This window comes from Anoplopoma fimbria, chromosome 7, assembly GCF_027596085.1.
Source record: "Anoplopoma fimbria isolate UVic2021 breed Golden Eagle Sablefish chromosome 7, Afim_UVic_2022, whole genome shotgun sequence".
Taxonomy (NCBI): domain Eukaryota; kingdom Metazoa; phylum Chordata; class Actinopteri; order Perciformes; family Anoplopomatidae; genus Anoplopoma; species Anoplopoma fimbria.
Window position 1 is genome coordinate 3858720 of NC_072455.1, and position 27618 is coordinate 3886337.

General features: G+C 39.7%; 2 protein-coding genes across 2 annotated transcripts in view; one reads left to right on the top strand and one right to left on the bottom strand.

The window, feature by feature from the left end:
- col4a5 (collagen, type IV, alpha 5 (Alport syndrome)) overlaps positions 1 to 6841 on the bottom strand; it is a 45984-nt gene extending 39143 nt beyond the window's left edge. The window contains exon 1 of the mRNA XM_054601867.1: positions 6543 to 6841. Within this exon, the coding sequence (XP_054457842.1) occupies positions 6543 to 6632 (90 nt within the window). The 5' untranslated portion in view covers positions 6633 to 6841. The remainder of the gene's footprint in view (positions 1 to 6542) is intronic.
- A 4275-nt stretch (positions 6842 to 11116) lies between these two features.
- The window catches only part of LOC129093753 (collagen alpha-6(IV) chain-like), a 114700-nt gene continuing 98198 nt past the window's right edge, over positions 11117 to 27618 (top strand). The window contains 3 exon segments of the mRNA XM_054601868.1: positions 11117 to 11147; positions 11337 to 11475; positions 11659 to 11704. Coding sequence (XP_054457843.1) covers positions 11465 to 11475; positions 11659 to 11704 — 57 coding nt within the window. The 5' untranslated portion in view covers positions 11117 to 11147; positions 11337 to 11464.

The window sequence follows — 27618 nt, forward strand, 5'->3', positions numbered from 1 at the left end:
AGATACAGACTGAGACCTGGACGCCTTTATGTTTCTTTATCATTTACTCCAATATGCTTCACTGCATCTCCACCGTGGAGAAGTCTAAATCAGCAGGTCGATCTTCAGCTTCCAAAGATGCAAAGATAAAAGCATCAAAGATGATCCGACCGCAGCTTTAAAGAGCTGCTGTAAGTTTAAAAAAAGGATAAAAAATAAAAATGGTATTTAATATTGCAGGTGCCACTTTTTTCAAATGGTTTTAATTGGACAGAACTGAGTGCTTTCCATTGAAAAACTTGGAATACCAGAAGTATATTTGACAAATCATCAGAGTGAAGTCTTTTCCATTGAGAAACTGAAAAATGATTTGACAACTCTTCATATAAAGCATAATCTCATTTTAATAAATGCAGTTTGCATCTTCATATTTCTATACAAACCTACACACAATTTCTATGAAAAGTGAAGCGAACGCTGAAGTGTTTAAAGCCTGCATTCTTTCTAATGGCCACCAGAGGGCGACTCCTCTGGTTGTATAGAAGTCTATGAGAAAATGACTCTACTTCTCTCTTGATTTATTCCCTCAGTAAACATTGTAAACATGAGTTTATGGTCTCAATCTCTAGTTTCAAGTCTTCTTCAATACAGCATGATGTTCATTTAGTAAATGATGCTCCATTTAGAGTCAAACAGACCATGAAGCAGGGTATGCTTTAGGGGCGGGGCTACCTTGTGATTGTGCTTTTGTGTCTTGGAATAAATTTGAACATATTTGGTTGCCTAAAATGTTTTTATACAAATTTTGTTTGTACTTAGCTCCACCCTTCCTGTGTTCCGTCTAGTTGCCAAAAAAAAAAAATGCTGAACTTGAGGCTTCAAAGCTGGAGTCCACACAAAGGTGAGATTAATGCTTTACTGGAAGCGTTTTCCAAACAGTGTGTTTAGGTCTTAAAGGAGAGAAGGCCCTAGTTGGTATTTGGGAAGGTGAGTCAGCGTCTTTGAACCAAAAGGTTTTGCAGAAAATGTCTTAGCCTCTGGCAGATTGCATGAAAATACAGGATCACAATTTGCCACAATAGAGTTTAAATTGACCACCTCAGTACCCTGGATACACTGTTGGCGTTTAAACATGAAATAGTTTAAAAAGTTCTGTTTATTGGAATCCTGAGGTTACAGGTTGTTCATTTCCTGCAGTGTAAAAGGACTACACGTAACGGTATGATGGGTAAAACAGTCCAACGTGCAGCAATAATCCAACATACTACTGGTTTAAAGGCCTCGTGTTCACTCAGTAAGAAACATGGGACGTATGTATCCCATACATTCAAAGAAGTCTCCTTAATCTTAATCTGTAGAAAGAGCTCTGCTTTAATCTGGATATTCTCAGTGCCCCTTTAAAGAAGTGACCGTTGTTTAACCCTCCACATCAGAAGATCACAGATTCCTGACTTTCATAACCCCTTTTAAAGAAACTGTAAGTCCCTCACAGACCGGTTGAAGCTGGTGGTCATGAGGGGTGAGTTGTTTTTGAGGGGTTGTAGGTCACAAAGTAAAAATAAGTTTAAACTGCACCGTGCTTTAGTTAGAGATGAGACAGACAATATAATAAGAAACATAGATGGATGGAATACTCTTAATACTCTTAATACTCTTAATACTCTTAATACTCAAAGGGGGAGGAAGAGGGGAGGTGGGGTTGATAATGGGGTTAAGAGAGAGAAAAATATGTCTTGTGCAAAGAGATTAAATAAGATTATGAGACTAGTGGGAAGAAAAACCGAAGGCAGGACGAGGATTTAACTTTTTTTTTAAGCAGAAAGAAAAATCTACTTTATTACTACTTCTAAGACTACTGCTGTAATACTCCTCATGGTACCAATACTACTACTGCTTTCACTCGTGTTGCTGCTGCTACTATGCTTTTACTCTAGTATTAAAATTACTACTAAAACTTCTACTGGTACTCAAAGTGCTGCAACTACTACAATAACTACTGTTGCTGCTGGTACTGCTAATAACACTATTGCTGGTATTACCTCTAAAACTACTACTGCTGTTACTATTGTTGCTGTTGGTACTTGTACTTCTACTGCTGTGCAACCAAAACTACAGCTTATACTACTATTACTACTGAAACTACTACTCAACTGCTAGTCCTCCTAGTCTCCTATAGTACAACCACTACTACTGCAACACATACTTCTTTTACTCCTACTACTAATCATACTACAACTACTACTACTACAATGTCTACAGGTACTATCGTACTACTGCTTCTGAGAATACTAATCCTCCTTCTGCCACTACTGCTAAAACTCTTGATACTGCTTTTGCTCTACATACTACTGCAACTTCTACAAACACTACTTCTTAACTATTACTACTACTATTGCAACTGCTACTGAAGTTACTGCTGTTTCTTCTAGTGTTAAAACAAGTGGTACTCCTGCATCTCCTATTACCACTACTACTACTTCAACTCCTACTGCTGCTGCTGCTACTACTAGTAGTATTTCTACACCTTCTGCATCTAGTGCTGCTTCCAGCTGTAGAAGGAGAGAGACAGTAAATGCAGAGGAAGCGGGAGTGAAAGTACTGGATAGAAGTAATTAGCTGTCTAAACATTGACTTTGTTGTCCACCTGTTAATCTTAATGGCATCTTCAGCTCATTGACACCACAGTGTGAGTTCTACCAGGAAACACACACACACATGTACACACAAAGTACTGCTTTATAATGTGTAACTATATAAAGGAGGTCAATAGGATTGCTGCTTGCTTAGGGAGCGTTCTCTCAGAGAAGGTGAGATAAAGATGGAATTTGTTCTCCTGGATGAACACAAAGGGAAGGGAGGGATGGGGGAGAGATGGGCAAGATGGAGGACACATGGGAGAGAGATGGGGGAGATATGGGGGAGATACAGACAGAAAAAGAAGGAGGGTAGAGGAACTTTGATTATTCAGTCTCATCAGGATTTCCCAAAGGTTTGCTGAGATGACGGTGGGTCAAAACGACTAAATCTGCAGTGACTTAAAAAAATAGAAAGAAATGTGCTGTTTTTGTTTTATTAAATTTGAATTGCTGTATAAAAAATATATCTTCATGCCAGAGAAATAAATACACGTTCGGTACTTTTTTCCCACCTTACTTTAGTCCAGCAGACAATTAAATATCGCTGCAACTTACAATTATTTTTGTTCAAATTTGTTTTATAAAATGTCAGAAAACAGTGAAAAATGCCTGTATAATTTCCCAGAAAGGCTGAGATGAATTCTGCTAGTTTTGTCCAACAAACCATTTAAAACTCAAAGAAGTCCAGGTTTATTTTAATAAGGCGTATAAAAGTTGCAACTTAGATGCTGGAGCCAATCAAAAACTGGTATTTTTGTTTGAAATATGGTAAATGAATCGATCATCAAAACAGTTACTGGTTAATTCTCAATCAAATTATTTTTGCAGCTCTTGTCTTAAGTATTATATCTGGATTTTTTTTTTATAACTTTAAAAATGGTATATTGGAAAAGATAGGAGTGTTATGAAGTATGGGAAACAAAGTCCTGTTACCATAGTTACAAGGACCTTTGTGGAAATTGAGGCTAGATTTTTATCTTTAAAAAAAAAAAAAATGTTGGCTCACAAAAGTTCAGAATATTATTATTCTTCCGCAAAAAAATGGTGACAATTCAACCACTTTTTAATTAAAAAAAAAAAAAAAAGCCGGAATACCTTGTTTGGTGACAGCGAGAACTAAGATGGATGAGGAGGAAAGAAAAGAAGAGAAGACTAAAAGAAAAAAATCAGAAAAGCAAAGAGACAAAGATGAGAACAGCTCAGGTGGAGCTCTGCAGTCGGAGGATGTTTTGGCTACCAAACACACACAGACACACACACACACACACACACACACACACACAGCTCCACCTGGGATGTGGGTCATGTAAAAGGTGAGGCAACCGTGTGTGTGTGTGTGTGTGTGTGTCTGTGTGTAGTTGTGTGTGTGCACAGGAAAGCATGCATCAAATTAAGTGTGTGTTTGTGGCTGCACGGCATGACGGGTTCAAAGGAAACCTCCAGGTATACATTACCGCTGAACTCCCTCACCTGGATGAATGGTAGATTCATATCTGGCCGAGGATTAGTACCACACACACACACACACACACACACACACACACACACACACACACACACACACACACACACACACACACACACACACAGCAAATATCTCTGAAACAGTGATGTATGAGACGCTCTATTTATTACAACTGAATTATTACAAGCCTTTGCGTGTTTGTTTGCATAGGTGTTTATTTTATGATTATTTTCTTTGTCCTATAAAAACATGTATCTATAAATATAAACTTTACATAAACTATAAGAAAAAAACAGCCTTTTAAAGATGTGGAAATGTATTTTTTTAGTGGATTTTATAGGTTTTTACTAGTCAGAGATTTACACATAAGCGCCACAAACAAGAAGGTAATCTTTTTATTATATTTAAGAACTTCAGCATGTTCGATGAGCTGATTTCCAGATATTTGTTTATATTGTGTCACACACACACAGTCTCCACTAGGGGGCCTCAGTGAGCCCACTAGTGCTGCTCAGACTTGATCAGGAAAACTGGGAGAGAAAGTGGAAAAAACTTGCAACAACACCTGCATCATCGCTCCATCTTTCATTCAAATCCTCAATTATTGTATTAATCATGACTCAAGGTCCACTTACTAACTTTTTCCTTTCCTGATCAAACTCCAGTTACCGATGAAGACTCTCATCTATCCATCTCCTCCCTTCTAAACTTCCTCTTCCTCCTCGTCCTCTCCAGGAGGGTGGGGTCGCCCACATTCCTACCTACAAAGAGGACCCCCGCCTTTCTCCATCTCCATGGCAACAACAACAGCCACTCCGTCACCCAGGTAACATACGCGACCAACACCCACAAACACACCTTTACCTGCTTATTTTTTACTCTTATTGCCACTTTTTTTTGGAAGTAAACATTCCACTAAGATGCTTAGTTGGGGACTATTAAATCATTTTATAGGAAATATTTACTAGATTTAAGGCACTTAACAACAAAGTGTGCATCTGATTCCATCAAACAATGTCAGCGCCTTTTTCCTAACTGTTCTGGCTTGCAGAAAAACCCAAAACATCTTGAAGATTTAATCTGTTTCATGCTGAAGCAACACCACACCGGCAGGCAAGATCGAGGTCCCCGAGTTCAGACATTCAGTTGTATATGCAGACAAGATGCATAAACTCCGGGGGAGGAATGCACCTGGGTTGTTATTTATACAAAGGATCTGGTGTAAACTTTGTACAGACTCACTGTCCTCTTCCCTCAAACTGATAAAAGAAAAAGTGACGTGATGAACCCAAAAGGCTGACTTAGTGCACTGTTATGTAAGTGCAAATATCTTCAAGGTGGAGGTGTGCAAAAGTCTTCTGGAACATTTAAAAGTGCTAAAGGCTCATACCACACAGGCTGATGAACAGCAGGCCTGATTGGACACGCCCTATGTGTGTGTGTGTAGGGGGCGGGATCAACTATTGAATTATTAATGAGCATATGAATATTCATCATATGGACAGCCTGTTGGAATATTACATGAGAAGTCGGGCTGATCGATGACTCTGATGGTGTCAAGAGTCGGAGAGAGAGAGTGAAGAGCACACAGCCTCCTGGAGCTCAGGTGCACCGAGACATCCCACCTGGATGCACATAACCTGATAATAAAAAGTCTGCCTGCACAGATTCTCACCTGCATGGTGTTAGGATGCAATAAAGATGTGTTTATATTCATCCATACTTCAATATGCACCCAATACTTAGGTGGTACGAGATAAAGACACACCTGCAAAAGGGAGATGCAACCTTCAGAAATCCTAGTCCTCCTCTGGGATGTGGAAGTGGATGTCACCAAAACTAAGAATTACGCACGGCGTGTTTTTGGGTCAAACAGAGCATCAGACAGGACGGGGATGTTTCCTTTTTTAATATGTTTAATAAGACGAGCTCCTCCATAAGTTTACTATGTCGTCTGGATGTTTTGTATTAAAAAAAAAGGTGGAGATGCAGGCTGGAGACAGTGCTCCGTGGTCGGCGTGTCGCTACAGGTCGTCTCCTCCAGGGAGGGAGAACCGGACAGAAAGCCCGATTCCTCCATGAAAGACTACAAAGCAGAAGGAAAAAAAAAAAAAAAATATATATATAGGCCTATATAAAAAAAAAAGTGCAGTAAAAGCTCAGCACAACGGTGCGTAATCGGATTAACAGTTTTCATTGCAACATATTATTATTATGATTATTATTATTGTTATTATTATTATTATTATGATGATTATTGTTATTATAAGAGCAGAAGGATAAGCTCTTGTTATAAAGCAAGCCTCTCTATTTATAAACCCTCTGTGGGGCCGGTGGTGTCCCGGTGAGAGCAGCAGGTCTCCGGGTGTCTCCCTGGAGCAAAAAGACTTTAAAATAAAACATCTCTGCAGCAATAGAAGCAAATGGAAAGAAGCAGGACGGAGGACGGAGGACACACTTACCGCAGAGTCGGATCGCTGCACCGCGACGCACAGCACGAAGACGAGCAGAGGAGCAGCGAGCCGTCGCAGGCTCTTCAAGTCTTCACTCATCTCGGCCGGAGAGAATAAAGCAAGATCCTCCTGTTAACACTCACACCTCTCTCCTCTCTACTGGCGAGCCATAGCCCTGCTGCACTCTTCTTTTCTTTGCACACTTGCTTCTCAGAGAAATAGAAATAATAAAGAGGAGTAAAGGGGTGTCTTGTTCTCGGTGTGTGCAGAGGCTCCCGTGGTCCTGGCTGTGGCACCGTGCGCCTCTGCAGTCCCCCTCTCTAACTTTTTCTCTCCTCGACTTGCTCCTGCCCAAGCCGGATCTACTTTCCGCACCACACGTTTGCGCATTGATATCAACCCCCCTCCTCCCCTGCACCTTCACCAAGACACCCTGTCTAAAAATAAAGTTTCAGGGTTGAGTCCTAGGAATGTGCACCTGCACTCTGGAGATCAATGTGTGACAAATCAGTCCGGGTGATGAATTATGTCTCCAATTTAAAAAAATAATTGAATCATGGGCCAGGGTTAGGACCCCTAGCAGGCGCGGAGGGATATTGGTGCCTTCCTCCTGCGTGCCTCCCCAATCCGACCCAACGCCTGAGGCTGCACAAAAAAAGGGTTTGACATTAAACCTTTATTTGACATTTTCTATACGCCCGGACATGTTGCATTCCTGCCAGATTATTAAGGGCCAAATACTCAATTGTGACTGACAGAGAGATGCTGCCGGCATAATGGAACAAAGTAAAAATGTACTTTAAACAAAGCCAAAGAACATCTTCTTCCTCTTCTCATTTCAAGGAATTATTTTAAATGAGGGTTAGAGAGAAGCTGCTTGTACTGTCTTTCATTCATACAGCTATTGTCAAAACCTCCTAAAACACACATGACATTTTGTCTTATAATGTAACATTTTATCATGAAATATTAAATGTTCAGGACAACAACTCTTGATAGCACTGATACACCTAAAATGCAGGTGGCATCCTTTTACGGGGACTTGAGGTTGTGAAGTAACCAAGAGTTTATAATCATTGATCAGTCTCTCAAGTTTCACTCTGACCTTGCATTTTATTGGTTTTAGCTCTTTGTGGGCTTACATTCTTTTCTTACTGGAGAAAAGTTGCAGACCAGAATTTCTAAATTGAGAAACTGAGTATCTTAAAGGACCGCTTTTGCATGGTTTGTCGACTGGACTAGAGAGTTTTTGACTCACCGGAAACGTGTGTTAAGATATATACTATGTGTAATATTTTTGACTCGGAATGACTTTATTGGACATCAAGCACAACCACTGAAATACATCTATTGGTATTCTTGATATTCTGGCAGTCATACGTAATTTAACGTCCGCCTTCTCGTAATGTCAAATAACCTTAAACCAAACACAAGAGCCAGTTGCCAACTCGTTAAACTAATGTAATATCATACAATAGTCTTGTTATAATTCCTATATGTTTTGAAACTGTTGTGTCCATTCAACTCTATGGTCATTTTGGAGTCTGTTGCGATGCTGTTGAATTGTCTTGTGTAATACTGACAGGTGTTTCTATTAATATGTTCACCCCATTTATATCAGCGAGAAACTGAAGTGCCATTCGTCTCATTATAACTGGTATAGACTAGATCTGGAAGCTCTTCAACATCTTACAAAGTTTTAAGTTTCTTTCAAGAAAGTATGAGCTTCTTAGGTTTGAACTATTTCTGCTACATGGGCTTCGGGTTAGGGTTGGGGTAATAGTTTAGGTAAGAAATATACAAATTCTTGCGGAATTTACAATAATATGCCTTCAAAGTGCAAAAAATGTAAGGTCCCAGGAAGGATCCCTGCGGTACGCCGCAGCCAAAAAGCTGTCGAGGAGAACAAAGATGCCTTTATGTTAACTAGGAACATGAGTGTAATGTCAACAAAACCTGTCGGTACATGAATTAAAACATTGAGGCAACCTGTGGTGAAGACTCACTCAGGTCAAGTTGAACCAAAATAGAACATTCAAGAGCTAAAAGAGGACTGTTTGAAACTCGAGTAACTCAGTGTCTGCACCATGTTTAGAGCAGCAGATCAGGACTGAGGTGTTCACAGTTTGTAAATGTATCTCATACTTAAAGGTAGGCTACTATGGGGAACAATTGACATGTGTTGCTATTTTGTTAACTGAACACTTCCCTGACTTTATCGGTTTCCTTTAAATGCCTGAGAACTGATTTCTATGTAAAGAACTCTTTGAAAACCCAGAGAATGTGCCGTTTATGTGGGATTCTTAGTTCCCTTCTCTTTACTCCCCGACAGCGCCAACGGTGTGTCGCTAACATTGCAAAATACTGTCTTAAGTGGATAACGTCAGCAAATTCATCCAGACTCTATAGGACAGATCTTGCTGGTAAATTCAAACTTCCCATTTGCAAATTACTTTATCAGCTTACAATACGAAGCAACCAATGCCAGATTCATGAAGCGTATGTTGCTAGCTAGCTCACCATAGCTTGCTTGCTAACATTATATATACATGATATATGAATTTAATGTAATGTCGCGTCATAGTTTTGTCCGATGCCCAGGATGCTTGGCACAATCAACAGGATGCTAACTGCAGTTCACCTAACGTCCACCGGTGTCATTAATTTCCTAAATTTCCTGAAAGTAACATAGGCTATTGGCTAAAATAAAATCCTAAAAAATAGATTTGCAGGATAAGTTTTTGAAGAAAGAAAGAAGAAAACATGTGCAAAATACTTTACAAATGTATGATAAATGACAAAAATATAATGTAACCACACTAGATTAAATAAAGCATTCTGTTTAGTAGCACACTTAATAGAGTTTAATATGACCACTGTGTTGATTAAGTGGGTGATAATGTAGCATTAAAGAATCACAAGGTCATTTTAAATCACAGTGATTATTGATAAACCAACTTTTAAAGGATGTTGTGTTTCTATCAAAAGGGATAAAATGTCCATAAAGGTTTCTATGAACTCATGATTGAGCATTATTATATTCCTTTATTTATTGATCCCCATGGGGGAAATTCAAGTGTTGCAGCAGCTCAACTACACAGACACAGACAATAAATACACATACTATACAACTACACAGACAATAAATACACATACTATACAACTACACAGACAATAAATACACATACTATACAACTACACAGACAATAAATACACATACTATACAACTACACAGACAATAAATACACATACTATACAACTACACAGACAATAAATACACATACTATACAACTACACAGACAATAAATACACATACTATACAACTACACAGACAATAAATACACATACTATACAACTACACAGATACTACAATAAATACACATACTATACAACTACACAGACAATAAATACACATACTATACAACTACACAGACAATAAATACACATACTATACAACTACACAGACAATAAATACACATACTATACAACTACACAGACAATAAATACACATACTATACAACTACACAGACAATAAATACAGAATACTATACAACTACACAGACAATAAATACACATACTATACAACTACACAGACAATAAATACACATACTATACAACTACACAGACAATAAATACACATACTATACAACTACACAGACAATAAATACACATACTATACAACTACACAGACAATAAATACACATACTATACAACTACACAGACAATAAATACACATACTATACAACATACTATACAACTACACAGACAATAAATACACATACTATACAACTACACAGACAATAAATACACATACTATACAACTACACAGACAATAAATACACATACTATACAACTACACAGACAATAAATACACATACTATACAACTACACAGACACAGACAATAAATACACATACTATACAACTACACAGACACAGACAATAAATACACATACTATACAACTACACAGACAATACACATAATATACACATACTATACAACTACACAGACAATAAATACACATACTATACAACTACACAGACAATAAATACACATACTATACAACTACACAGACACAGACAATAAATACAACACATACAATATACAACTACACAGACACAGACAATAAATACACATACTATACAACTACACAGACAATAAATACACATACTATACAACTACACAGACAATAAATACACATACTATAACTACACAGACATACTATACAACTACACAGACAATAAATACACATACTATACAACTACACAGACACAGACAATAAATACACATACTATACAACAAAATAAAGATAGAACAGGAATAAAAATGTACAGTAATAGGAATAAAAGTCTTCACAATATCTTTATATATTTTTTCCTTTCCCCCCACGTATTAAAGCCATTCAAAGACTTTCTCCAGCACCAAAAAAGTTTGAAGAGGTTAGGGGTCTGTGTGCAAGTGGGTAAAAAAAAACCCTCTCCTGCTGCAGCCAAAAGGTAAATGGAGTCGTGAGTGACATGTGCTGGCCCCGCCCCTCCCTGCTGCTGAGCTGCGCTGCTGAGTCGAGGCGCAACAACCCGGAGAGCTCAGCAGCGACTTCACCGCTGCAACTTTGGTGAGTTGGATAAGCTCTGATTTTATGAAAGCAATCACCCTTAAAGAAAAAGTTTTTAAAGTCAAAACTGCTTGTGTTTAAATGTGTAGATCTGTGTATGTGTGTGTGTGTGTGTGAGTATATAAATGTGGGCTGTGCTTGGCGGTGGGACTACTTTATCTCTCTTTCTCTGTGTCTGTCTCCGGGTAGATGACAGTGGGTATTTTTTTTTTGGGGATCCGTCGATGAGCGCGTTTGAAGTGCCTTACTGGTGAAGACAAGGGGATCGAGTCTCGACCTGTGGTTTCCCCCCTTCTCTGCCCAGTCCGGATCAAAAAATGAAACTCCTGTAAGCCATTTTATTTCATTTTTTTCCCTCATGCTTCAAACTTCTTTAATAATAATAATAATAATAATAATAATAAAAAATAAAAAAGTTTTCGACCTCGCCAGCAGCCGCCGATGTCCCCTCATTGAAGACAGGAGGGGAAAAAAAACACAAACTAACTTAAAATGTTTATTTCTCTGGCAGGATCTGTGTGATAACAGTCGCCTTGGCGGTGGGATCTGCGCACGGAGTAAGTCCCATTTGCTTATTATTACCCTCCTCCAGGTGAAGTCTCTCCACTCCAGTTTATTTGCAACACTATGAAGCTCAATGTGTGGTTTTTATTTTTTATTTTGCTGGATTATTTTCCTGACAGTGTCCAACTCCAACTCTGCTTAAAGCTACTTTTAAAACTATTCAAATGGCATTTAAACTCATATATTTATTTTTTTGCATGAATTAAACGTTAATATGTGACTGTTACACGTATGTTGTCCATATCAGAATCAGTGGCTCTGAACATATGTATGTTTTTGTTTTTTTTAATGCTTTAATGTGACGTTTATTAGTAGCCAGAGGGACTGGAAAAAAAAAAAGCAGCTCATATTTGAGTGGGCGCGCTCAGATTCATTTGCAATTCAAACCCCGCCCAGCTGATGAATATTTAAAATGAGGAGATTATTGGGGCAACGTGCCTTTTATAATTTTTTTTTTTTTTTTTTTTTTAAAGCCACACCTTTACAAGAGAGCTGCAGGAATCATCTTCTGCAAGCAAACAGGGATCATTTATTTAATGCACAACTCAGAAGTGCATTAATAAAACCTTTATTGCAAATTTCCCCGCTGCGGGACTAATAAAGGATTATTTTATCTTATCTTATATGGTTTTTTTATTCATCAGTTTATTGGGGCTGTTTAAAAGCATATAGCGCTCGTGAAATGCTGTGAATGTATTTTGCTTTGTTTCAAATTTGATTTTGATTTAACGTTCTCAAATCTTACTTTTAAACTCATATATACATAAATACATTAATAACACTTATATCTGCTTACAAATACTATTATAGTGTGTTATGAATGATTCATGAAAGGTATATATACTGCTTATAGATGCCACAGTATATGGAGGGGGTTAAGTACAATTTCAGAATTACTTTTACTGATGTGTTACTGAATGTTTTTGTATTGAAGTATTGCTACTTTAACCATAAAGAAACATACTTGAATACTTCTTTCTCCACTGACTATAAGAAACCTTGGAAAAAATGGTATTTTGTCGCTATACTGGATGAAATCTGATGAATCGATTTTCTCCAAGCTTAAAGATGTTACTTTAAGACATCAGCTAAATGTTGTGCATTAAGATGGATATTATATAGCCTTTACTTCTGATCCTCCACAGCCAAATGTGCTGCCCAATTACCAAGAAATAAGCCATGTTGGCCTCTATCAGTCTGAATTACACCTTCAAACAGCTGCACCGCTCTTTCTTATTCTAATTTGAGAGGTAGCGGGTGCAGCGCTGCATTGACCCTCCTCTCCACAACTTAACCTGGCACTCGTCATCACAGATGGCCAGTATGTGTCTCAATAAAGTATTTAAAAACACTTGAAGTAAAAGTACGATTCGGAAAAAATTATGTTAAGTATAAGTAAAATAACTCATTGTGTAGTCATGTTTTTATATGTTTTATGTAAGGAGGAATAACTGTTGTGCTTTGTCCAACTCGTTAAAACAACTTTATATATTAGTTGATAGTTAAATCTACCACTTTCCGTCGTAATTGTATGTTTAAGTTGATCTTTATACGTAAAAGTATACAAATTAACAAGTGATAAAAGGGAAGTAAATGAAGCGGTGGGAAAAGTAGCATTTGCAGTAGAAGAATAAAGTATCATGCAAAGTAAAAGTACCTAAACAATTGCACTTAAGTACAGTATATGAGTAAAATCAGCCTCAAACCTGTGCCGAACTTTATCATTAACCTGCAGAGGGACTCAAACCCTCAACCCCTGCAGTGTTAGTGCCTTGCTTTACTAGCTGAGTTGTCGTTGGCCACGACAGAGACGCCGACAGGGAAACATTAAAGCGAATCAGCAGCAAAAAGCTTCCTGCGTCTCAATAGGACGCATCAGATGGAGCTGCACTGACTTTGAATTGACTCCTCCACCCACTTCCCACCTCCCCGTTGTTTTGTGTTGTATCTGTGTGTGTGTGTGTGTGTGTGTGTGTGTGTGTGTGTGTGTGTGTGTGTGTGTGTGTGTGTGTGTGTGTGTGGATGTGGGGGTGGCTGAGTGGATAGATATGTGTGCTCGTGTGTTGAGTGACTGACAGATGAGTTCATTGGGTGGTCTGGGCTGTCGTTACCTTGGTAACTGTGTCTTTGGGTATCGTCGTGGTGAGGCAGTGGTCCAGCCCAGAGTTAGTTTGTGTTTTTGACTGAATTAAAATGTGAAGTTAATCTTAAATTCATGCAATGAAAACATAAGAAAAGATATTTATCAGCTGCAATCACCAGATAAGACCGAATGTATTTCCCTGCTGGAAAATAGTAGTATATATACATTATTTTTAGGAGACAGGGTTGTTTGACCTCTATATGTTGAGATAAGACCATTCTTTTTTTCGGATTTCAGTTGATGTAACACAGTCTGTCATTTGTTGGACAAATTGACAGACTGATTGTTGTTTATTGACCCACATGCGCAATACATTTGGAAATATGTAATATCTTATAATAAATATATTTTGGAGTAGTGTGTTAGCATTGTTTAGCTTGCTTGTTAGCGAGTTTGCTGGATGCTAAAACAAACTGTTTCTTTCAGGCTAACTGAATTGACTGTTCTCAAGCTACAAGCTACCAGGAAGTAAGAATGTTTAGTCAGCCACAATAACTTTTGCAAATTTAGAAATATGTGTATCTTTTAGACTTCTTAACTCTATTTTTTATCATTATTAATCAAACCTAAATCCACACCACGGCCATTTTTCGGTAGCTCACCGGTTGTTATATTTACGGGTTATTTTAAAGCTAGCTGATTCCCCATTCAGTCTTTTTTCCGAAAAATGATGTTCCAGTGAACATACATAGAGAGGAATACGTGTCTATAAGGGTGACACAGCTGTTGGCACAGGGAAAACATCACACTCTGGTGAGGAGGAATGGTGAGGAGAAGGGAGGAGGCATGGCGGGAAGTAGAGGATGGGAGAGGAGGCCGTCAAAGGTTGGAGCGGGTGATTCTGTACTACCTGGACGGTTAAGAAATGCCAAAAAAAAGACATTTGTGCATACTGTTTAATCACAGTCGGGTGACACATGAGGGTTTTAGAACAGGTTGGAGGATCTTGGATATGTTGTGTGGGCTTATTTCATGGCAGAAATGGACATTTTTGTCCTCTGATGTCCGGTAGGCATCGCCAATTGTAGCCTTAAAGTATCATACCAGTGTTTTGCAACTTCTATCTCCTTTAAATACAAATCGTATAAGTTGACATTTTTGAATGCTTGCTCTGCAGCTCTAGCTCTTTGGATGTCTTTTTCCTACTGTTCTGCAGTATTTATTTGTGTATAAGATAAGATAAGAGATAAGATAATCCTTTATTAGTCCCGCAGCGGGGAAATTTGATATGATATGATTAATCCATTAGACTGTTGTGACTTGCTTCTGAAGTCTAATCCATCATCGTTATTACATTATTTGTGCCAGTGTGCTAATCATAAACTCCTGCTGTATGGATATTAATTGAAAGCATTGGGTGCTGGGAAAAAGCCAATTTCTAAAACACAATTGCTTGGTATGCAAATACACAATGTATAGTGCAGCAGTGCACATTTTTGGCTCTATTTATCAATTAATCACTTTTGCCTTTAAATGTAGGAACGTGCAGTGAAAAGTTGATGCCAAAATTATTCCAATTGTGTGTTTTATCGAACCCAACAGTCAGAAAACCCAAACATATTCAGTTTACTATTATAAACAGCATCAAATCCCAACATTTGAAAAGCTGCAACCAGCAAATTTGAAATTTCTGCCTAGAAAAATGAATGAAATTTGCAGTATATTGGTGAAAAAATGCAAAAATACTGGTATGATTGTATACATCAGTGCATATGTGTACCAGAAAACAAGTGCAGGAGTGATTTCTGGACATAGCTAGATACTTTTCTTGTCGTGTTTTTTAATATTTGGTTTCCCTTGTGGTTGCTTTGTTGCACAGTCCGTAAAAAGCATCATTTAGCTTCAAGTTGTTGGAGAAAAAGTAGGTCCTCTCTAAATTCTTGGTGCAACAATGATGCTGAAAATTTGCACTCTGACAAACGGGGCAGGGACACCCGTTCACTCCCCCTGCCCTCCTTCTCTCCTCCCCCCCTCCTCCCCTCCCTCCCCCCCTCGGTTGAATTCCTCCAGAACTTGGCAGGACTTGTCAGGCTGCCTCCCACTCCCTGCAGGTGCTATAGGTTGGAACATTCCAGAAACGCTAAGTGAGGCGACTGATCACTGCTTGATTTGTGGTTGTTAGACCCTCCCCAACTCTGCTGAGTCCCCCACCTCCCTCCTTCCTTTCCCTTATCCCCTCCACCCTCCCTCCTTCACCGTATCATTACCCCCCCACCTCTTTCCTATCACTTTTTGCCCTCACTGCTTCCACAAGTCAGGCAATCCATTACCAGTTTGATTTGTGGTTTGATTTGCGAGAGGTGGTTCCTCCTCAACCTCTTCCTCTTACTGTCCTCCTTTTTCCAATTTCCAAATCTTTTAAATGCTTTAGAGCCCAAAATGCATTGCTTATCTGTTGACTTTAAACAATCTGCAAATCATTTTGATAATGCATCATTCATTTATTGTCAGTTTTCAAGCAGAATGACCAAATGTCTACTGGTTCCAGTTGATCAGATCATAAATCATAGTAAACTGAAATTGTACGTTTTGAACTATTGGTTTATTAAAATAAGTCTTTCCCAGATTCCACTTTCGGCTCTGGGACAATAAAATGTATTTAATGTCAAATTTATCAAGAAATTCGATCGATTGAGAATGAAAATAATTGCTAGTTGCAGCCCTACTTATATCCATGTTAGTCATTCTTAAGCCGTCTTCTCTGTTAGTGCTTCTGATTCATTATGTGCATGTAAGCATCAATTAAATGTTTCAATTCTGCTGTGTGAGAGAAACAGAAGGTGACAAGCACCTAAAACCACATGATTGTAGTGCAGAGAGACCTGCCACACCTAATTAAACCTAATTTATTACTCTTCTCTCTGGTTTAAACTATTTCCAGAAGTTTACATGTGTGTTGGTTTGAATATCGGTATGTTCTTGGATGTCAAGAAGTGACTCTGCTCTAGATCACTTTCCCAAAAGGCTTTTGCTTGAAAACAAGAATGAGCGCTGATGATTTGGGTCAAAATGAGATTAGCAGAGCTCATGAAAAAAAAGGTCTTACGTTGTTTTGAAATGTGATAGGGAGAGAGCCGACTTGTAAATCCAGAGAGAGGGGAGAGTTTGTGTTTGATGTGACTGGGTCACGCTGCTCCGTCTCAGTTTGTGGTCCATGTTGTGGGTATGAAGGAGTCAGGATGCAGATGTCTCTTTCCTCTGCATCATTTTAACCCTACCTTGTCGTCTTCTTTCTCTTTCACCACCTCTAATTCACCTTTTTTCGTGTCCCTTGGTGCACTCAGCCTCTCTTTCCCGCTCGCCCTCTCAACATAAACCTAACTTCTTTGCATCTTCTCAAAGCTGGAATAACCCTTTTTCCCTCCCTCCCTCCATCACCCCCCTACTTTTCTCTCTCTGTAGTTTCGTTAGAGGGAAATAGTTTGTCAGTAAGTGCATTAGCAAACCTATAAACCACTCATAGCAGGTTTAACGAACGGTTGAAAAGCCCCTGCTATTCCTCTCCCACGCCCACATTTAAGACTCTGCAACCTGTGTGGTGCTCACATGCATGTGTGCATGTTTCCCAGCCACGTAAAGTTGCATACATCTCTATGTTTGTGTGTGTTGCAAGTGCAGGTGGGATGAATGTGGCCCTTTTTTTTTTTTCAACGGGGAAATACCCTCGCCAAAACTATATAAAAGGCTTTTTGGTTATTTAAAGCCACAGCAGTGTAAAACAAATAAAAGTAAGATCAAGTCAAGAGGTAAGTATGCAAAAAGAGAGGCATTGGAACACAGCACAAAAAACAGAGAACACCAGAGTACCTGAACGCAACGCAGAAGCTGGATGACTCTTGAATAATGGCTTTTCCATACTTCCTGAATTTTTTTTTCCTCTAATATAGCGCCAATATGAAAACACATTAAGTAGAGTTCTAGTCAGTTAAATGGCTTTTACTCAACTTAACTAGTTGTTCTTCTCCAGAAACATCAGCACAGTTTGTAGGCGTGGCTATTTACATTTTCATTTACATTTGTCTGAAACTACATGCTCTATTATACAGCAAATTTCAGAAATAGCACTTATGTTAAGTCAATAATATGTCAGAAAGCACTGAAAAAGGCCGGTCACATTTTCTACAATTAACAAGACGAGAAAAATTACATTTTCAGATGATAATTCTTCCCTATCAACAGTCCTTAACTAAAATATATTACTTTACAATGATATAAAACAGATTTCAGAAGCTGGAACCAATGTTTGAATTACATTTTTGTGTGTAGTGACCTAAACTTTTAATCACTGATCAAAATTGTTGCAATTGGTATTATCTTTTGAAGAAAAGGAAAGTTTTATTGGTTTAAAAGTATTGATAACTGGGTAGTTGCAGCGATGTGAATAGGTTTATTAGCACTTTAGTAGTTATTTCAACCCAAACAACGATCTTTTCCTAAACTTTATAAAGTAGTTTTGTTGTCTAAACCTTACCAAGACGGAATTTATTTTAAAAAGACTGTCTGCATGTATCAAGAGGAAATTGTTGCTGTCTTTGGTAGGAAAACGCACAAAAAATTTGGAGAAACGTGAGGATACGTTGCATTATAAGCTTTCCGACCTTTGACAATGACCTTTTATAAACTTATTTGGGATACACAGAACCTTGCACTGGAAACATCTACTATAACTGAGGAATGTTATGCAATCTCAGTGATCTTAAAGCCCTAATAAGAATGTGTAAAAACATCCAAAACCAACAGAGTGAGAGAGTAGTTGGCGTGAATGTTGACAGATGTTGCCTTCTGCCCTCCTCTTCACCTGTGTGTTCATCTTTGACTTGGTAACGGTGTTTGCGTTTTGCGATCCTCCCGAAAACCCCACCTGTCATCCTTCAGATGTGTCAGTGCATCTCCTGAAACGAACCCTGTTTTCTCCGTTCGTGTTTGATTAAAATGCACGTTATCTTTGGCGCAGATGTGGAGCTTATTTGGAAACAATTGATGAGGATGATTCAAATTATTTTCCTCCCTCCCTAATCAATCTGATTAAGTGACTTGGCTCTTGTTGCTCTTCAATAGCTCCTAGAAATGATTCATTTTCTTCTGTCTTTGTGTTGCATTCCCAAGTTATTTATGCGTTCTAGCAGATGATATGACACTGAAGGTCTTGTGATTGTTGGCAGCTCTTTACAAACTGGTATTTGGATGCCAAACTCATCAACTTTAAACGTTTTGGCAACACATGGCAGGACGGGACAAGGAAAGCCACCATCATCCCCCTCCATCTCTACCACCACTCTCTAATATTGCCCCCCCTCCTTTCTCTTTTGACGAAGCACACGCTGCGAGTTTGTCCCCCGATTGGTCGCGGTGAACTCCAGGGGTCAGAGGTCGCTGCGAGCACAAAGGCAGCAGGGGGCTCTGGGCCGCGGCGTCGGCTTAACATTCCACCGCCCCGCTCTGCAGATTTGTTTATCGCACTTTTTTTCTTTTCTGCAAGAGGAAGATGAGCAAAAACACATCAGATAGAGAGGGAGGGAGTTTAGTGTGGTGGAGGGGGGGAGGAGGTTATTCCATCTATGCGGAGGCCTTGGGGGAGTGTTTGTGAAGGTCTTTAGGCCTGTCAGAGAGGAGCTGAGGTGGGGCAGCGTTTTGTCTGGCTCGATGCTCGGTGGGAGATCTGTCTTAGCTTGTTCGACGTGCCCGGTCCCTTCCCCTTAATGCCATCGCTCCCCTCAGGGCTGTTTGCACTTCAGAGGGATTAGACCTCCAATCTACTTCTTCCCCACTTGTTGGTTTTTTTCATCTTCTGTCTGTTTTGTCATTATCTTCCTTTTCTTGCTTCGTTTTGGTTATCTCGTCCCTTTTAAGCTTGTTACTCGTTGCTCCTTTCTTTACTTTTCTGCCGCTCCCTTTTTTTTTACCACTCAAAACATCCTCTTCTCTGTGTTACATGCGGACACATTTGGTAACTTGAAGCTGCACCAATTAAAATGTGAGCAAAGGATTACATGATAACGTGTAACACAGAGAATCCCCTCAGCTTCATGAGGTATTTTGTAGCGTGTAACAGTACTCGCTGGTGAACAAAGTGCAGCATTTAAAAGCTAAAGATTCACGTCTTTTTCTAAGGAGATGGTGGGGACCAAAATCAGAGCTAAAAGAGAGTTTAAATAAGTCCGAAACAAGACTCCAAATACGTGATCATGGTGCTTAATCAGGCTTTCCCAAGAGAAACTCTTCATGGCTGATGTCGTTTTTAACCCACCCCTAAGGACTTTCAGTTTGTTTTGAAGTCAGAGAGCCTGACAGGTTCAATTCCCGCTTTGCTTTGATGCTCCACTTCCCCCCCTCCAACATCATTACTCTGGCATTAGACACCAACAGCATCCCTTTAAGTCAAACATTTTTTCACTGCAATTATCGCATGCGTGCCGGCGCAGAGGGAACACATCTTCTTTTGTTTGACGGTGTGCTGTGGTGGTGGTCTGAACCTCCGGCTCCTGTACGGACAAGGTGTGTTTGTGTGACTGTGTGTTTTTTGAGTGGCTTTCTAATTACCACTAATGTTCTTTAATCAAGACGTTAATAACATACTTGAGTCCGCAGTAATGTCATCGTTGTGGGTAGTAAAGATGCAGGTGCAGATATTTACCCCGTTTTTTTAGCAGCCTGACATCTGTGGTGGGCAGCTAATGTCAACCGAACCAAAACAAATGTGTGCACAGCACTTATATCCTGTTTAAGTTTTCCTTTAGCACGGCGGCGTTAGCTTTACCTCCTGTGAGGGGGACAAACTCTCTTTCTCTACTCATGCAAAAGCACTGAAATATTTAATTTGTTGTCTTTCTTTACATTTAGTTAGTTTTAAAGCTTTAAAAAGTGATTTAATCAGCCAAGGAATCGCTGTCGTCAACAGTTAGCTCGTTAGCATTTTGAGACGTAAAAACAAACGTTATTTGTAGTTTTGCAGTTGTGTCATCTGATATAAAAACATAATGACAAAAGCAACACCTCTACTACAGACATGGACACAAAAAATAAGTTTGAAGCAAAACAATGTCAGCACATCTTTTTTACCAGAGGAAAACAAACTATGGCGGCCATGTTTGTTTTCCACCTTAAGGATTAATTGTCCTTAAAAACTACATTTTCTTAATTAAAATGACATTCCCTCCTAATTTTTTTTATGATTGACATCAGGGCAAGTCCCCCCCCAACCTCTGCCCAGTCCACGTATCCATGGTTACCGTCACCGTGGTGAGGTAAGCCCCGGCCCCAGCCCCTCTAAAGTCCCACTGTGATAGGAACACTATCATTGGCACATCAGATGTGTCAGTTACTGTGTGCTATTACCGCCTCACTGTGTCTCCGCCTGTCCCTGTAATTACGGATACCTCCGCTCTGTCCCCCCCCCTCCTCCCCCATCCAGTCTTTGTCTCGCACTCCCTCTCTCCGTGTGCCAGCCAGGTAATCCAGGCAGCACAGGTAACAAACCTCCATCCACTCCCTCCCTCTGTTTTTTCCCCTCCGAGCTTCGAAATAAACAACATAACTTTGGAGCGCACACTTTATTGTGTTCCCTACTTTATTGTGTTCCCTACTTTATTGTGTTCCCTACTTTATTGGATTCTTCTTCTGCCAGCCTGTCCGTGTTTGTCTCGCTTACCTTTTTTTCGATTACTTCACTGAAGCAGCTGCCAAAGTTTATTATGCCACTTGCTTTGAGGAAAGAATGCCTGGCTTTGCCACAGCTTATTGTCGTATGAGTAGACGCACCCAAGGCAATAACTTGTAGATTTAATGCCTTCAAAGACATTTCATATAGAGTCGAACCAGCAGATATTCTGTTGCTTTTCACAACCACACCACTTCCTCTTCTTCTTGTCATTTTTCACGGTTTTGTTTGCTCTTTACCTCACTTTTAGAGATCTTTTATCACTTATTCCGCCTTTGTGTCAGAAGTATTGTTGTTCTCACAGTAGCCTATATCCTGTTATTGCACTTTGTTTTAAACTTCTACTAGAAAACAACTTGTGCTCTTTGTTTTGCAATTTAAATAAGTTAAATATTACTGTCATACAGGGTTATGGAGGATAATAGGATATAATACAGTGGAGGAATAGGTGTACAAGTCAACTTTGAAACTTTTGTAGATACATTTTACTGCCCGAAATTGTCCACACAAACTATATTTGAATGTTTCGTGTAAACTTTCCATATCAGATGTTGCTTCTTTCTGGATTTAAAAGCATTGCAGCATCGGTCAAGCTCAAAACCCGGCTGTTTTTCTTTCCTCGTACCCACTAACTAATCTTTCATCAATCAGAGCTGTCTTTGCGAACATCAATCTCACATCGTAAATCAGACAGACTTCCCAATTTGTCTCCCAGGCCTATCCAGAGGGGGGAAATACCACATCAGTCAGGTGTAATTTAGCCTGCTTTGTCGCTCAGTGTGAAGCTATCACCCACGCCCTGCAGTTGAACCCCCACCGGCACTATTCATCATCCGTGACAGGACTGATGAGCAGCAGTCACTCTTTACTCTTTTAATTCTATCTCTAATGCAAGGCTGTGAGTGAGTGATTGTCTCCTTATTGGTTGGTTTGTCCTCCGGTAAAAGACTCAAATCAGTCTTATAACTTGCATTTGCAATGTGCGAATCGCCTTTATAACATTTGAACCCATAGGTATTTAGGAGAGGAACTCCCAGAGCGATACAGAATCTTGTTTACGTGGGAGTAGTGGCTGCTTTTAAAGGCCTTGGAAGAGGGATATTTTCAGGGACTGGGTCACTCCATTCTCTGGCACGTACCCATAAAACAGGCCGAGCTGGTGGGACTCTGGCCCAGTTTCTCCTGCGCTAACTCGAGGCCTCATACCTGCGAACATGCAAGCAAGTGTAAGACGACTTTTGGCAGGTGTAGCGCTAACGTCACAGGAAAACAAAGGAGCTCTTGTTACCGGGTTTCTGTGCCCGGTCCCCTTTGGATCGCCGTCAGATCAGACTGTGCAAAGAGCTCTCTCAAGGAATTATGCTTAACTTGACAAAAAGCCATGTCCACATCTTTATGTAATATCTTGACAGCTTTTGGAAGTGTTTATATTTCAGCTTTTAAGGCTTTCAGGATGGGAGATGGTGGGTAAAGGTAAAGTGTAAAGGAAAGTAGTTGTACAATCGTAGCCACAATGCAAAAGATAATCAATAATTTACCAACATTTTGACATCAGGGTAAAGATGAAGGATATTGCAGCTTTCAAACACAGAGGCAATGTGAATTTCATGTTTTCGTGCCTGTAAAATAAGATAATTCACTTGGGAAATGCCCCCAAAAACCTCATGTATCTGTATGAGAATTAATCACATTTCTTTGAGAGAAATCTCAGGTGTGAATTGTGAAATTCCATCATGTGAAACTAGTTTCAAATGTGATGAATGCACATCCTTGTTTGCGATCAAAATCATTGAACTTTGACCTGAAAAGGACAAAAAAAAAAACGAGTTTTAGTTCAGTAATAAATAATCATGAAAAATGAATCAAATGTTTTCTCTTCAGAGAACACACCATGTAGTTCTGTAGCCTTTAAACCATCCATTTAGCCAGTTACTCGAGGCTGACCAGCATAGTTCTCATTGCAGCACCCTGACTGCAGTGCCTTGCAGCTTAGCACTACCTGGCACCGTTTCCCACCAACTTCACCCCGAGCCTCGTGCTCTTATAGCTTTAACGCCATTCATTACGGAATCGAAGGGCCTCCGCTAGTCCTCTCTGGCTCTGTTCCCTGTTTGTTGCCCAACTGTGGCCCCAAAACCGGCCACTAATGAGGGGGGACAGATGATCATTGTGCCAACCTATGCTTCAAAACAATACCGCTTCGTGAAGGGGGGAATCTCGCGTTTGCTCTTATCATCTCCATTTGCATTAGAAACAACTACAAATGTCAAGTTTTCGTGCTGTCCATTTTTTTATTTATTTTTATCGTGCTGCAAGTCGACAGCGTGCCGTTACTGGGGTCAGTGTGTTTGTCAACAGAGTGCAGTTGCCCTTCATATTTATTTAGCTGGCTCCTCTTGTTCCTAAAATAGCTCACTCGCTCACACTCCAGCTGGCCAGAGAGCAGTATGTATGTGTGTGTGTGTGTGTGTGTGTGTGTGTGTGTGTGTGTGTGTGTGTGTGTGTGTGTGTGTGTGTGTGTGAGAGACACACTAGTGGAAGGGGGTGAGGCGAGGTTTCATTATTAATGTGAATGTGCTAGTGAGCTCCCACACATTGGCAGAAAATATATTAAAACAATCAAAAAATCTGGCATGTTTTGTGCTGCATGACTTTCATAATTTCATAATAATATTAACTTCAATCTACTTGAGGAACAGATTATTACTCACTGATTTACAGACAACAACCAGGCTGCGATGTGCACCGTTTAAAGTGCTTTTCTGTGCACTTAATGATCATTTTTTTAAGACCGATTTGTATATAAAATGTCAGAAAGTTGTCCTGTTGTCCGACCAACAGTCCAAAACCACAAGACTTTGAATTTATAACAATGTAAAACACATTTAAAGAAGCTGATACCAGCAAATGTATGCCTATTTTGCATGGAAAGTGACTCAAGATTATCCCCAAAACATACCTGCTCATTATTTTGCTACTTGTTTCAGCTCTAATTCTTTTGATTTTCATGAACCTACTATCGAACTTCTCAACCAACTCTATAAAACGTAAGTCAGGAAGTAAAAATGACATTTATGAAGTCAGAGAGGATGAACTGACAAAGAGGATCAATCAGGAAACAATGTAAATCTGAAAGACATTAACATTTCAATTTGCAAACCCCCTTTATTGCTTTCTACGATATCTGTCACGTCTTCCATTCACTAAAGGCTTCACGAAATAGATCATCCCTTAAAGACCTCATCGCTCGGGGGGGGGTCAGTCGTTTGAACGCCGAGCCAAGATTGAAAAAACCTGCGGGCCACAAACGTTCGTGCTCACTGCAGGGTGGAAGACGAGCTGATACAAAGATTTGACTGGCAGAGTGTTGGAAGTAATTTTGGGGGTCCTGCAAGAGCATGATTTGCATACAGGGTCTGTGAGGAAAAATGTGGAATGCCTTTACAAAGGTCAGCACAGAAAAGCTCTGATTGCAAAACTTAAGAAAAGCACCTCACTTAAACATTCACTCCTTATGTTAACATGAGGTGAATTAGATTTTTCACAACTCTAACCCAACTCTTTGGCTTCATATTTGTCTTTTTTACAACTCTTCAAACAGTTAGTAGATCTAACTTCAACATACAGTACATTCAACCTTTTCAGCCTTATGTGCTGGAATGAGCAGGTATTTGCAATATTTTGTACACAGCATAAGCTTATTAAGCGCATATTTTCGAAAACAATATCTGATCCTGCGTGGTGGGAAAACGACCGTAATGACCTCTCAAAACTTAAAAAAACTCTGCAGCTTTAATAGAAGTCTTGTTTAGTAGTTTAAGGGGTTTTTTTCAAGCAAAAAGCCAAACATTTGATATTTCCAGCTTCTAAAATTCTGCTTTTCCTCGTCTTAAATGACAATAAATAATAACATTTTGGTTTAAGACAAAATAAGACTCTTTCACTGGCATTTTGTCTATTTTAAAACAAAATGTAGAGACCAAGAGTTTAACCCAGTATTGAGAAATGATTCTGCAGGTGAATTGATAATGGCAGTGATAATTAGCCGCAGCTGTCCTTTTTAAAAATATGGTTAGAATCGGGGAAAAATCAAATTTAGACCTGTATTTTTTCACCTCCAGGTACGGCATATTTCTAAAATTGCACTATTCCCTCCGGGTATGGCAGCTGTTGTCAAAGTCATGACACTAGACATCTCAGCACAAACTCCAGGTATTTATTTTCCTGGAGCGCCGCATTCGAACGCCTTTCTCTCCTCCAGGAATGTTCAGGCATTCCCGATCCCACCGGCATTCCTGCATCCGTGACAGACGTTGAGGGGGGAACAGGTCTGGACTCAGCATCCATCAGGACTAATAGCTAATGAAGCGTTGCCAGGGGCGACGAGAACATTCCATGTCATCGCCATAGATACAACCCCCCCCAACCCTCCTCTCGACCTCCACCTCCTACCCCCGTTGCCCTCCAGCTCCTTCAAGAGGTCGCACACCTGTCTGCACCTCTTCTTTCCTTTCCTCGCCTTCACCTTCCCCCTTCCTCCCACCTCCTCCCACCTCCTCCCCTTTCACTGTTTTCACCCCCCCTCTTATCTCATTCGAACTCATTGACTTTTTTTTTTCTCATAAAGTATTGAATAATCTCTTTATTTAAACACCAACAATGCACAATATAATTTGTAAAGAAAGGGAAACAATCGTGGTTAACTAAGTTCATTGTGGACATATCTAGCGAAAAAGACGTAATATTAATGAATAACAATGATGAAATAAAAAGTATTGATATGCAAAAGATGCGGAGTATCATCATGTAGAATTCCTTACCTACAGAACTCAAACTGGATCCTGAATGGGATCATTTTTAAACTCAAACTAAAACAGTTTTTATTGTTGAAATCTGAGTTTTGAGTTCTTAATGTACGTACCTGTTGTTGGGTTTGTGTTTTGTACTGTCTCTTGTGTATTTGCTGTTTAGTTTTATGTATTTTAAAGGCCCATATTCAGTGGGGACAGGCTTTGCAAAATGAGATCAGGTCTATAAATGCTGTGGTGTTTGGCATTGATTTATGCTATACAAATAAACATACAAAGTTATAACACTGTTAGAATGGACACGTTAAAAAAGGAAGAAGACAGAAATGTAACCTTCAGACAATATATAGGATAGGAAGATAAGATTCTTGCTTTTGGTGGTTTAAGCCGAGCAGGACAATGCTGCTTGAAGCTCCGTCGTGGCTCTAGAAATGACTCAGAGGTCTCTGGACTTTAGTGTTTAGTCTTGAAGATGTTTTGTCTCAAAACACACATGTGTATACTCACATGCGAATCAAAACATCTGGGAGGCTCCACAGTCCAGCTGTTTTAGTGTCCCCACTAGATATCCAATAACCTGGATGAAGACATTCCTCAGCGTCTCTTCCACCCGTCTGCATTTCTTTCCCCTCCCTCTCCACCTGTATCCTCAATCTCAGAGGTGAACTCTCCACCGAGAACCCCGTGTTTTGTTTTGTTTATTTTTTTTAAATGACTACAAAACCCATAAATCCATCTGTGTGGGAACCTAATTCCTGGGTCACTGAGAAAAAGCCTGCGAGAGGTCAGAGTGAGAGCTGGAGGTCAGAGGTGGCCGAGCGCCAGCAGGTAGGCCGTGTGGTTTTTACCCCACAAGGGTCATTGTTAAAAAGCAGCACTTCAATTACTCAAACGTTAGATGTTACCTTCAGGAATTCATGAGAGAGAGAGAGAGACAAGAGCTCACATGCGTAGGTAGGATTTGAACTGTGCACGCCATAAAGCCAAACAGCGGGGTTGTGCCCTCAGCTGACCTCAGACCAGGTCATAGTTTTATCTGTTTATTGAGTTTGAAAGTGTTTTCTCTGGCTTGACTTGATTTGTGGACATGATTTGTGGACATGTGGGTTTATTAGAGCTCAGTGGGAAGTGACCGTAAATTCATCTGTTGACACGAGAGATAAGAGAGGCAGCAAATCTTGCAGTGGTTGGTTTAAAAAAAAATATGATTTTCTGCAATTATGAGCTGTCTTGTGTTTGAGAAATGAGGCCTTCTTCTAAGCACTTACTGAAATTGACAGTTCGTGGCTGTTTACTTTG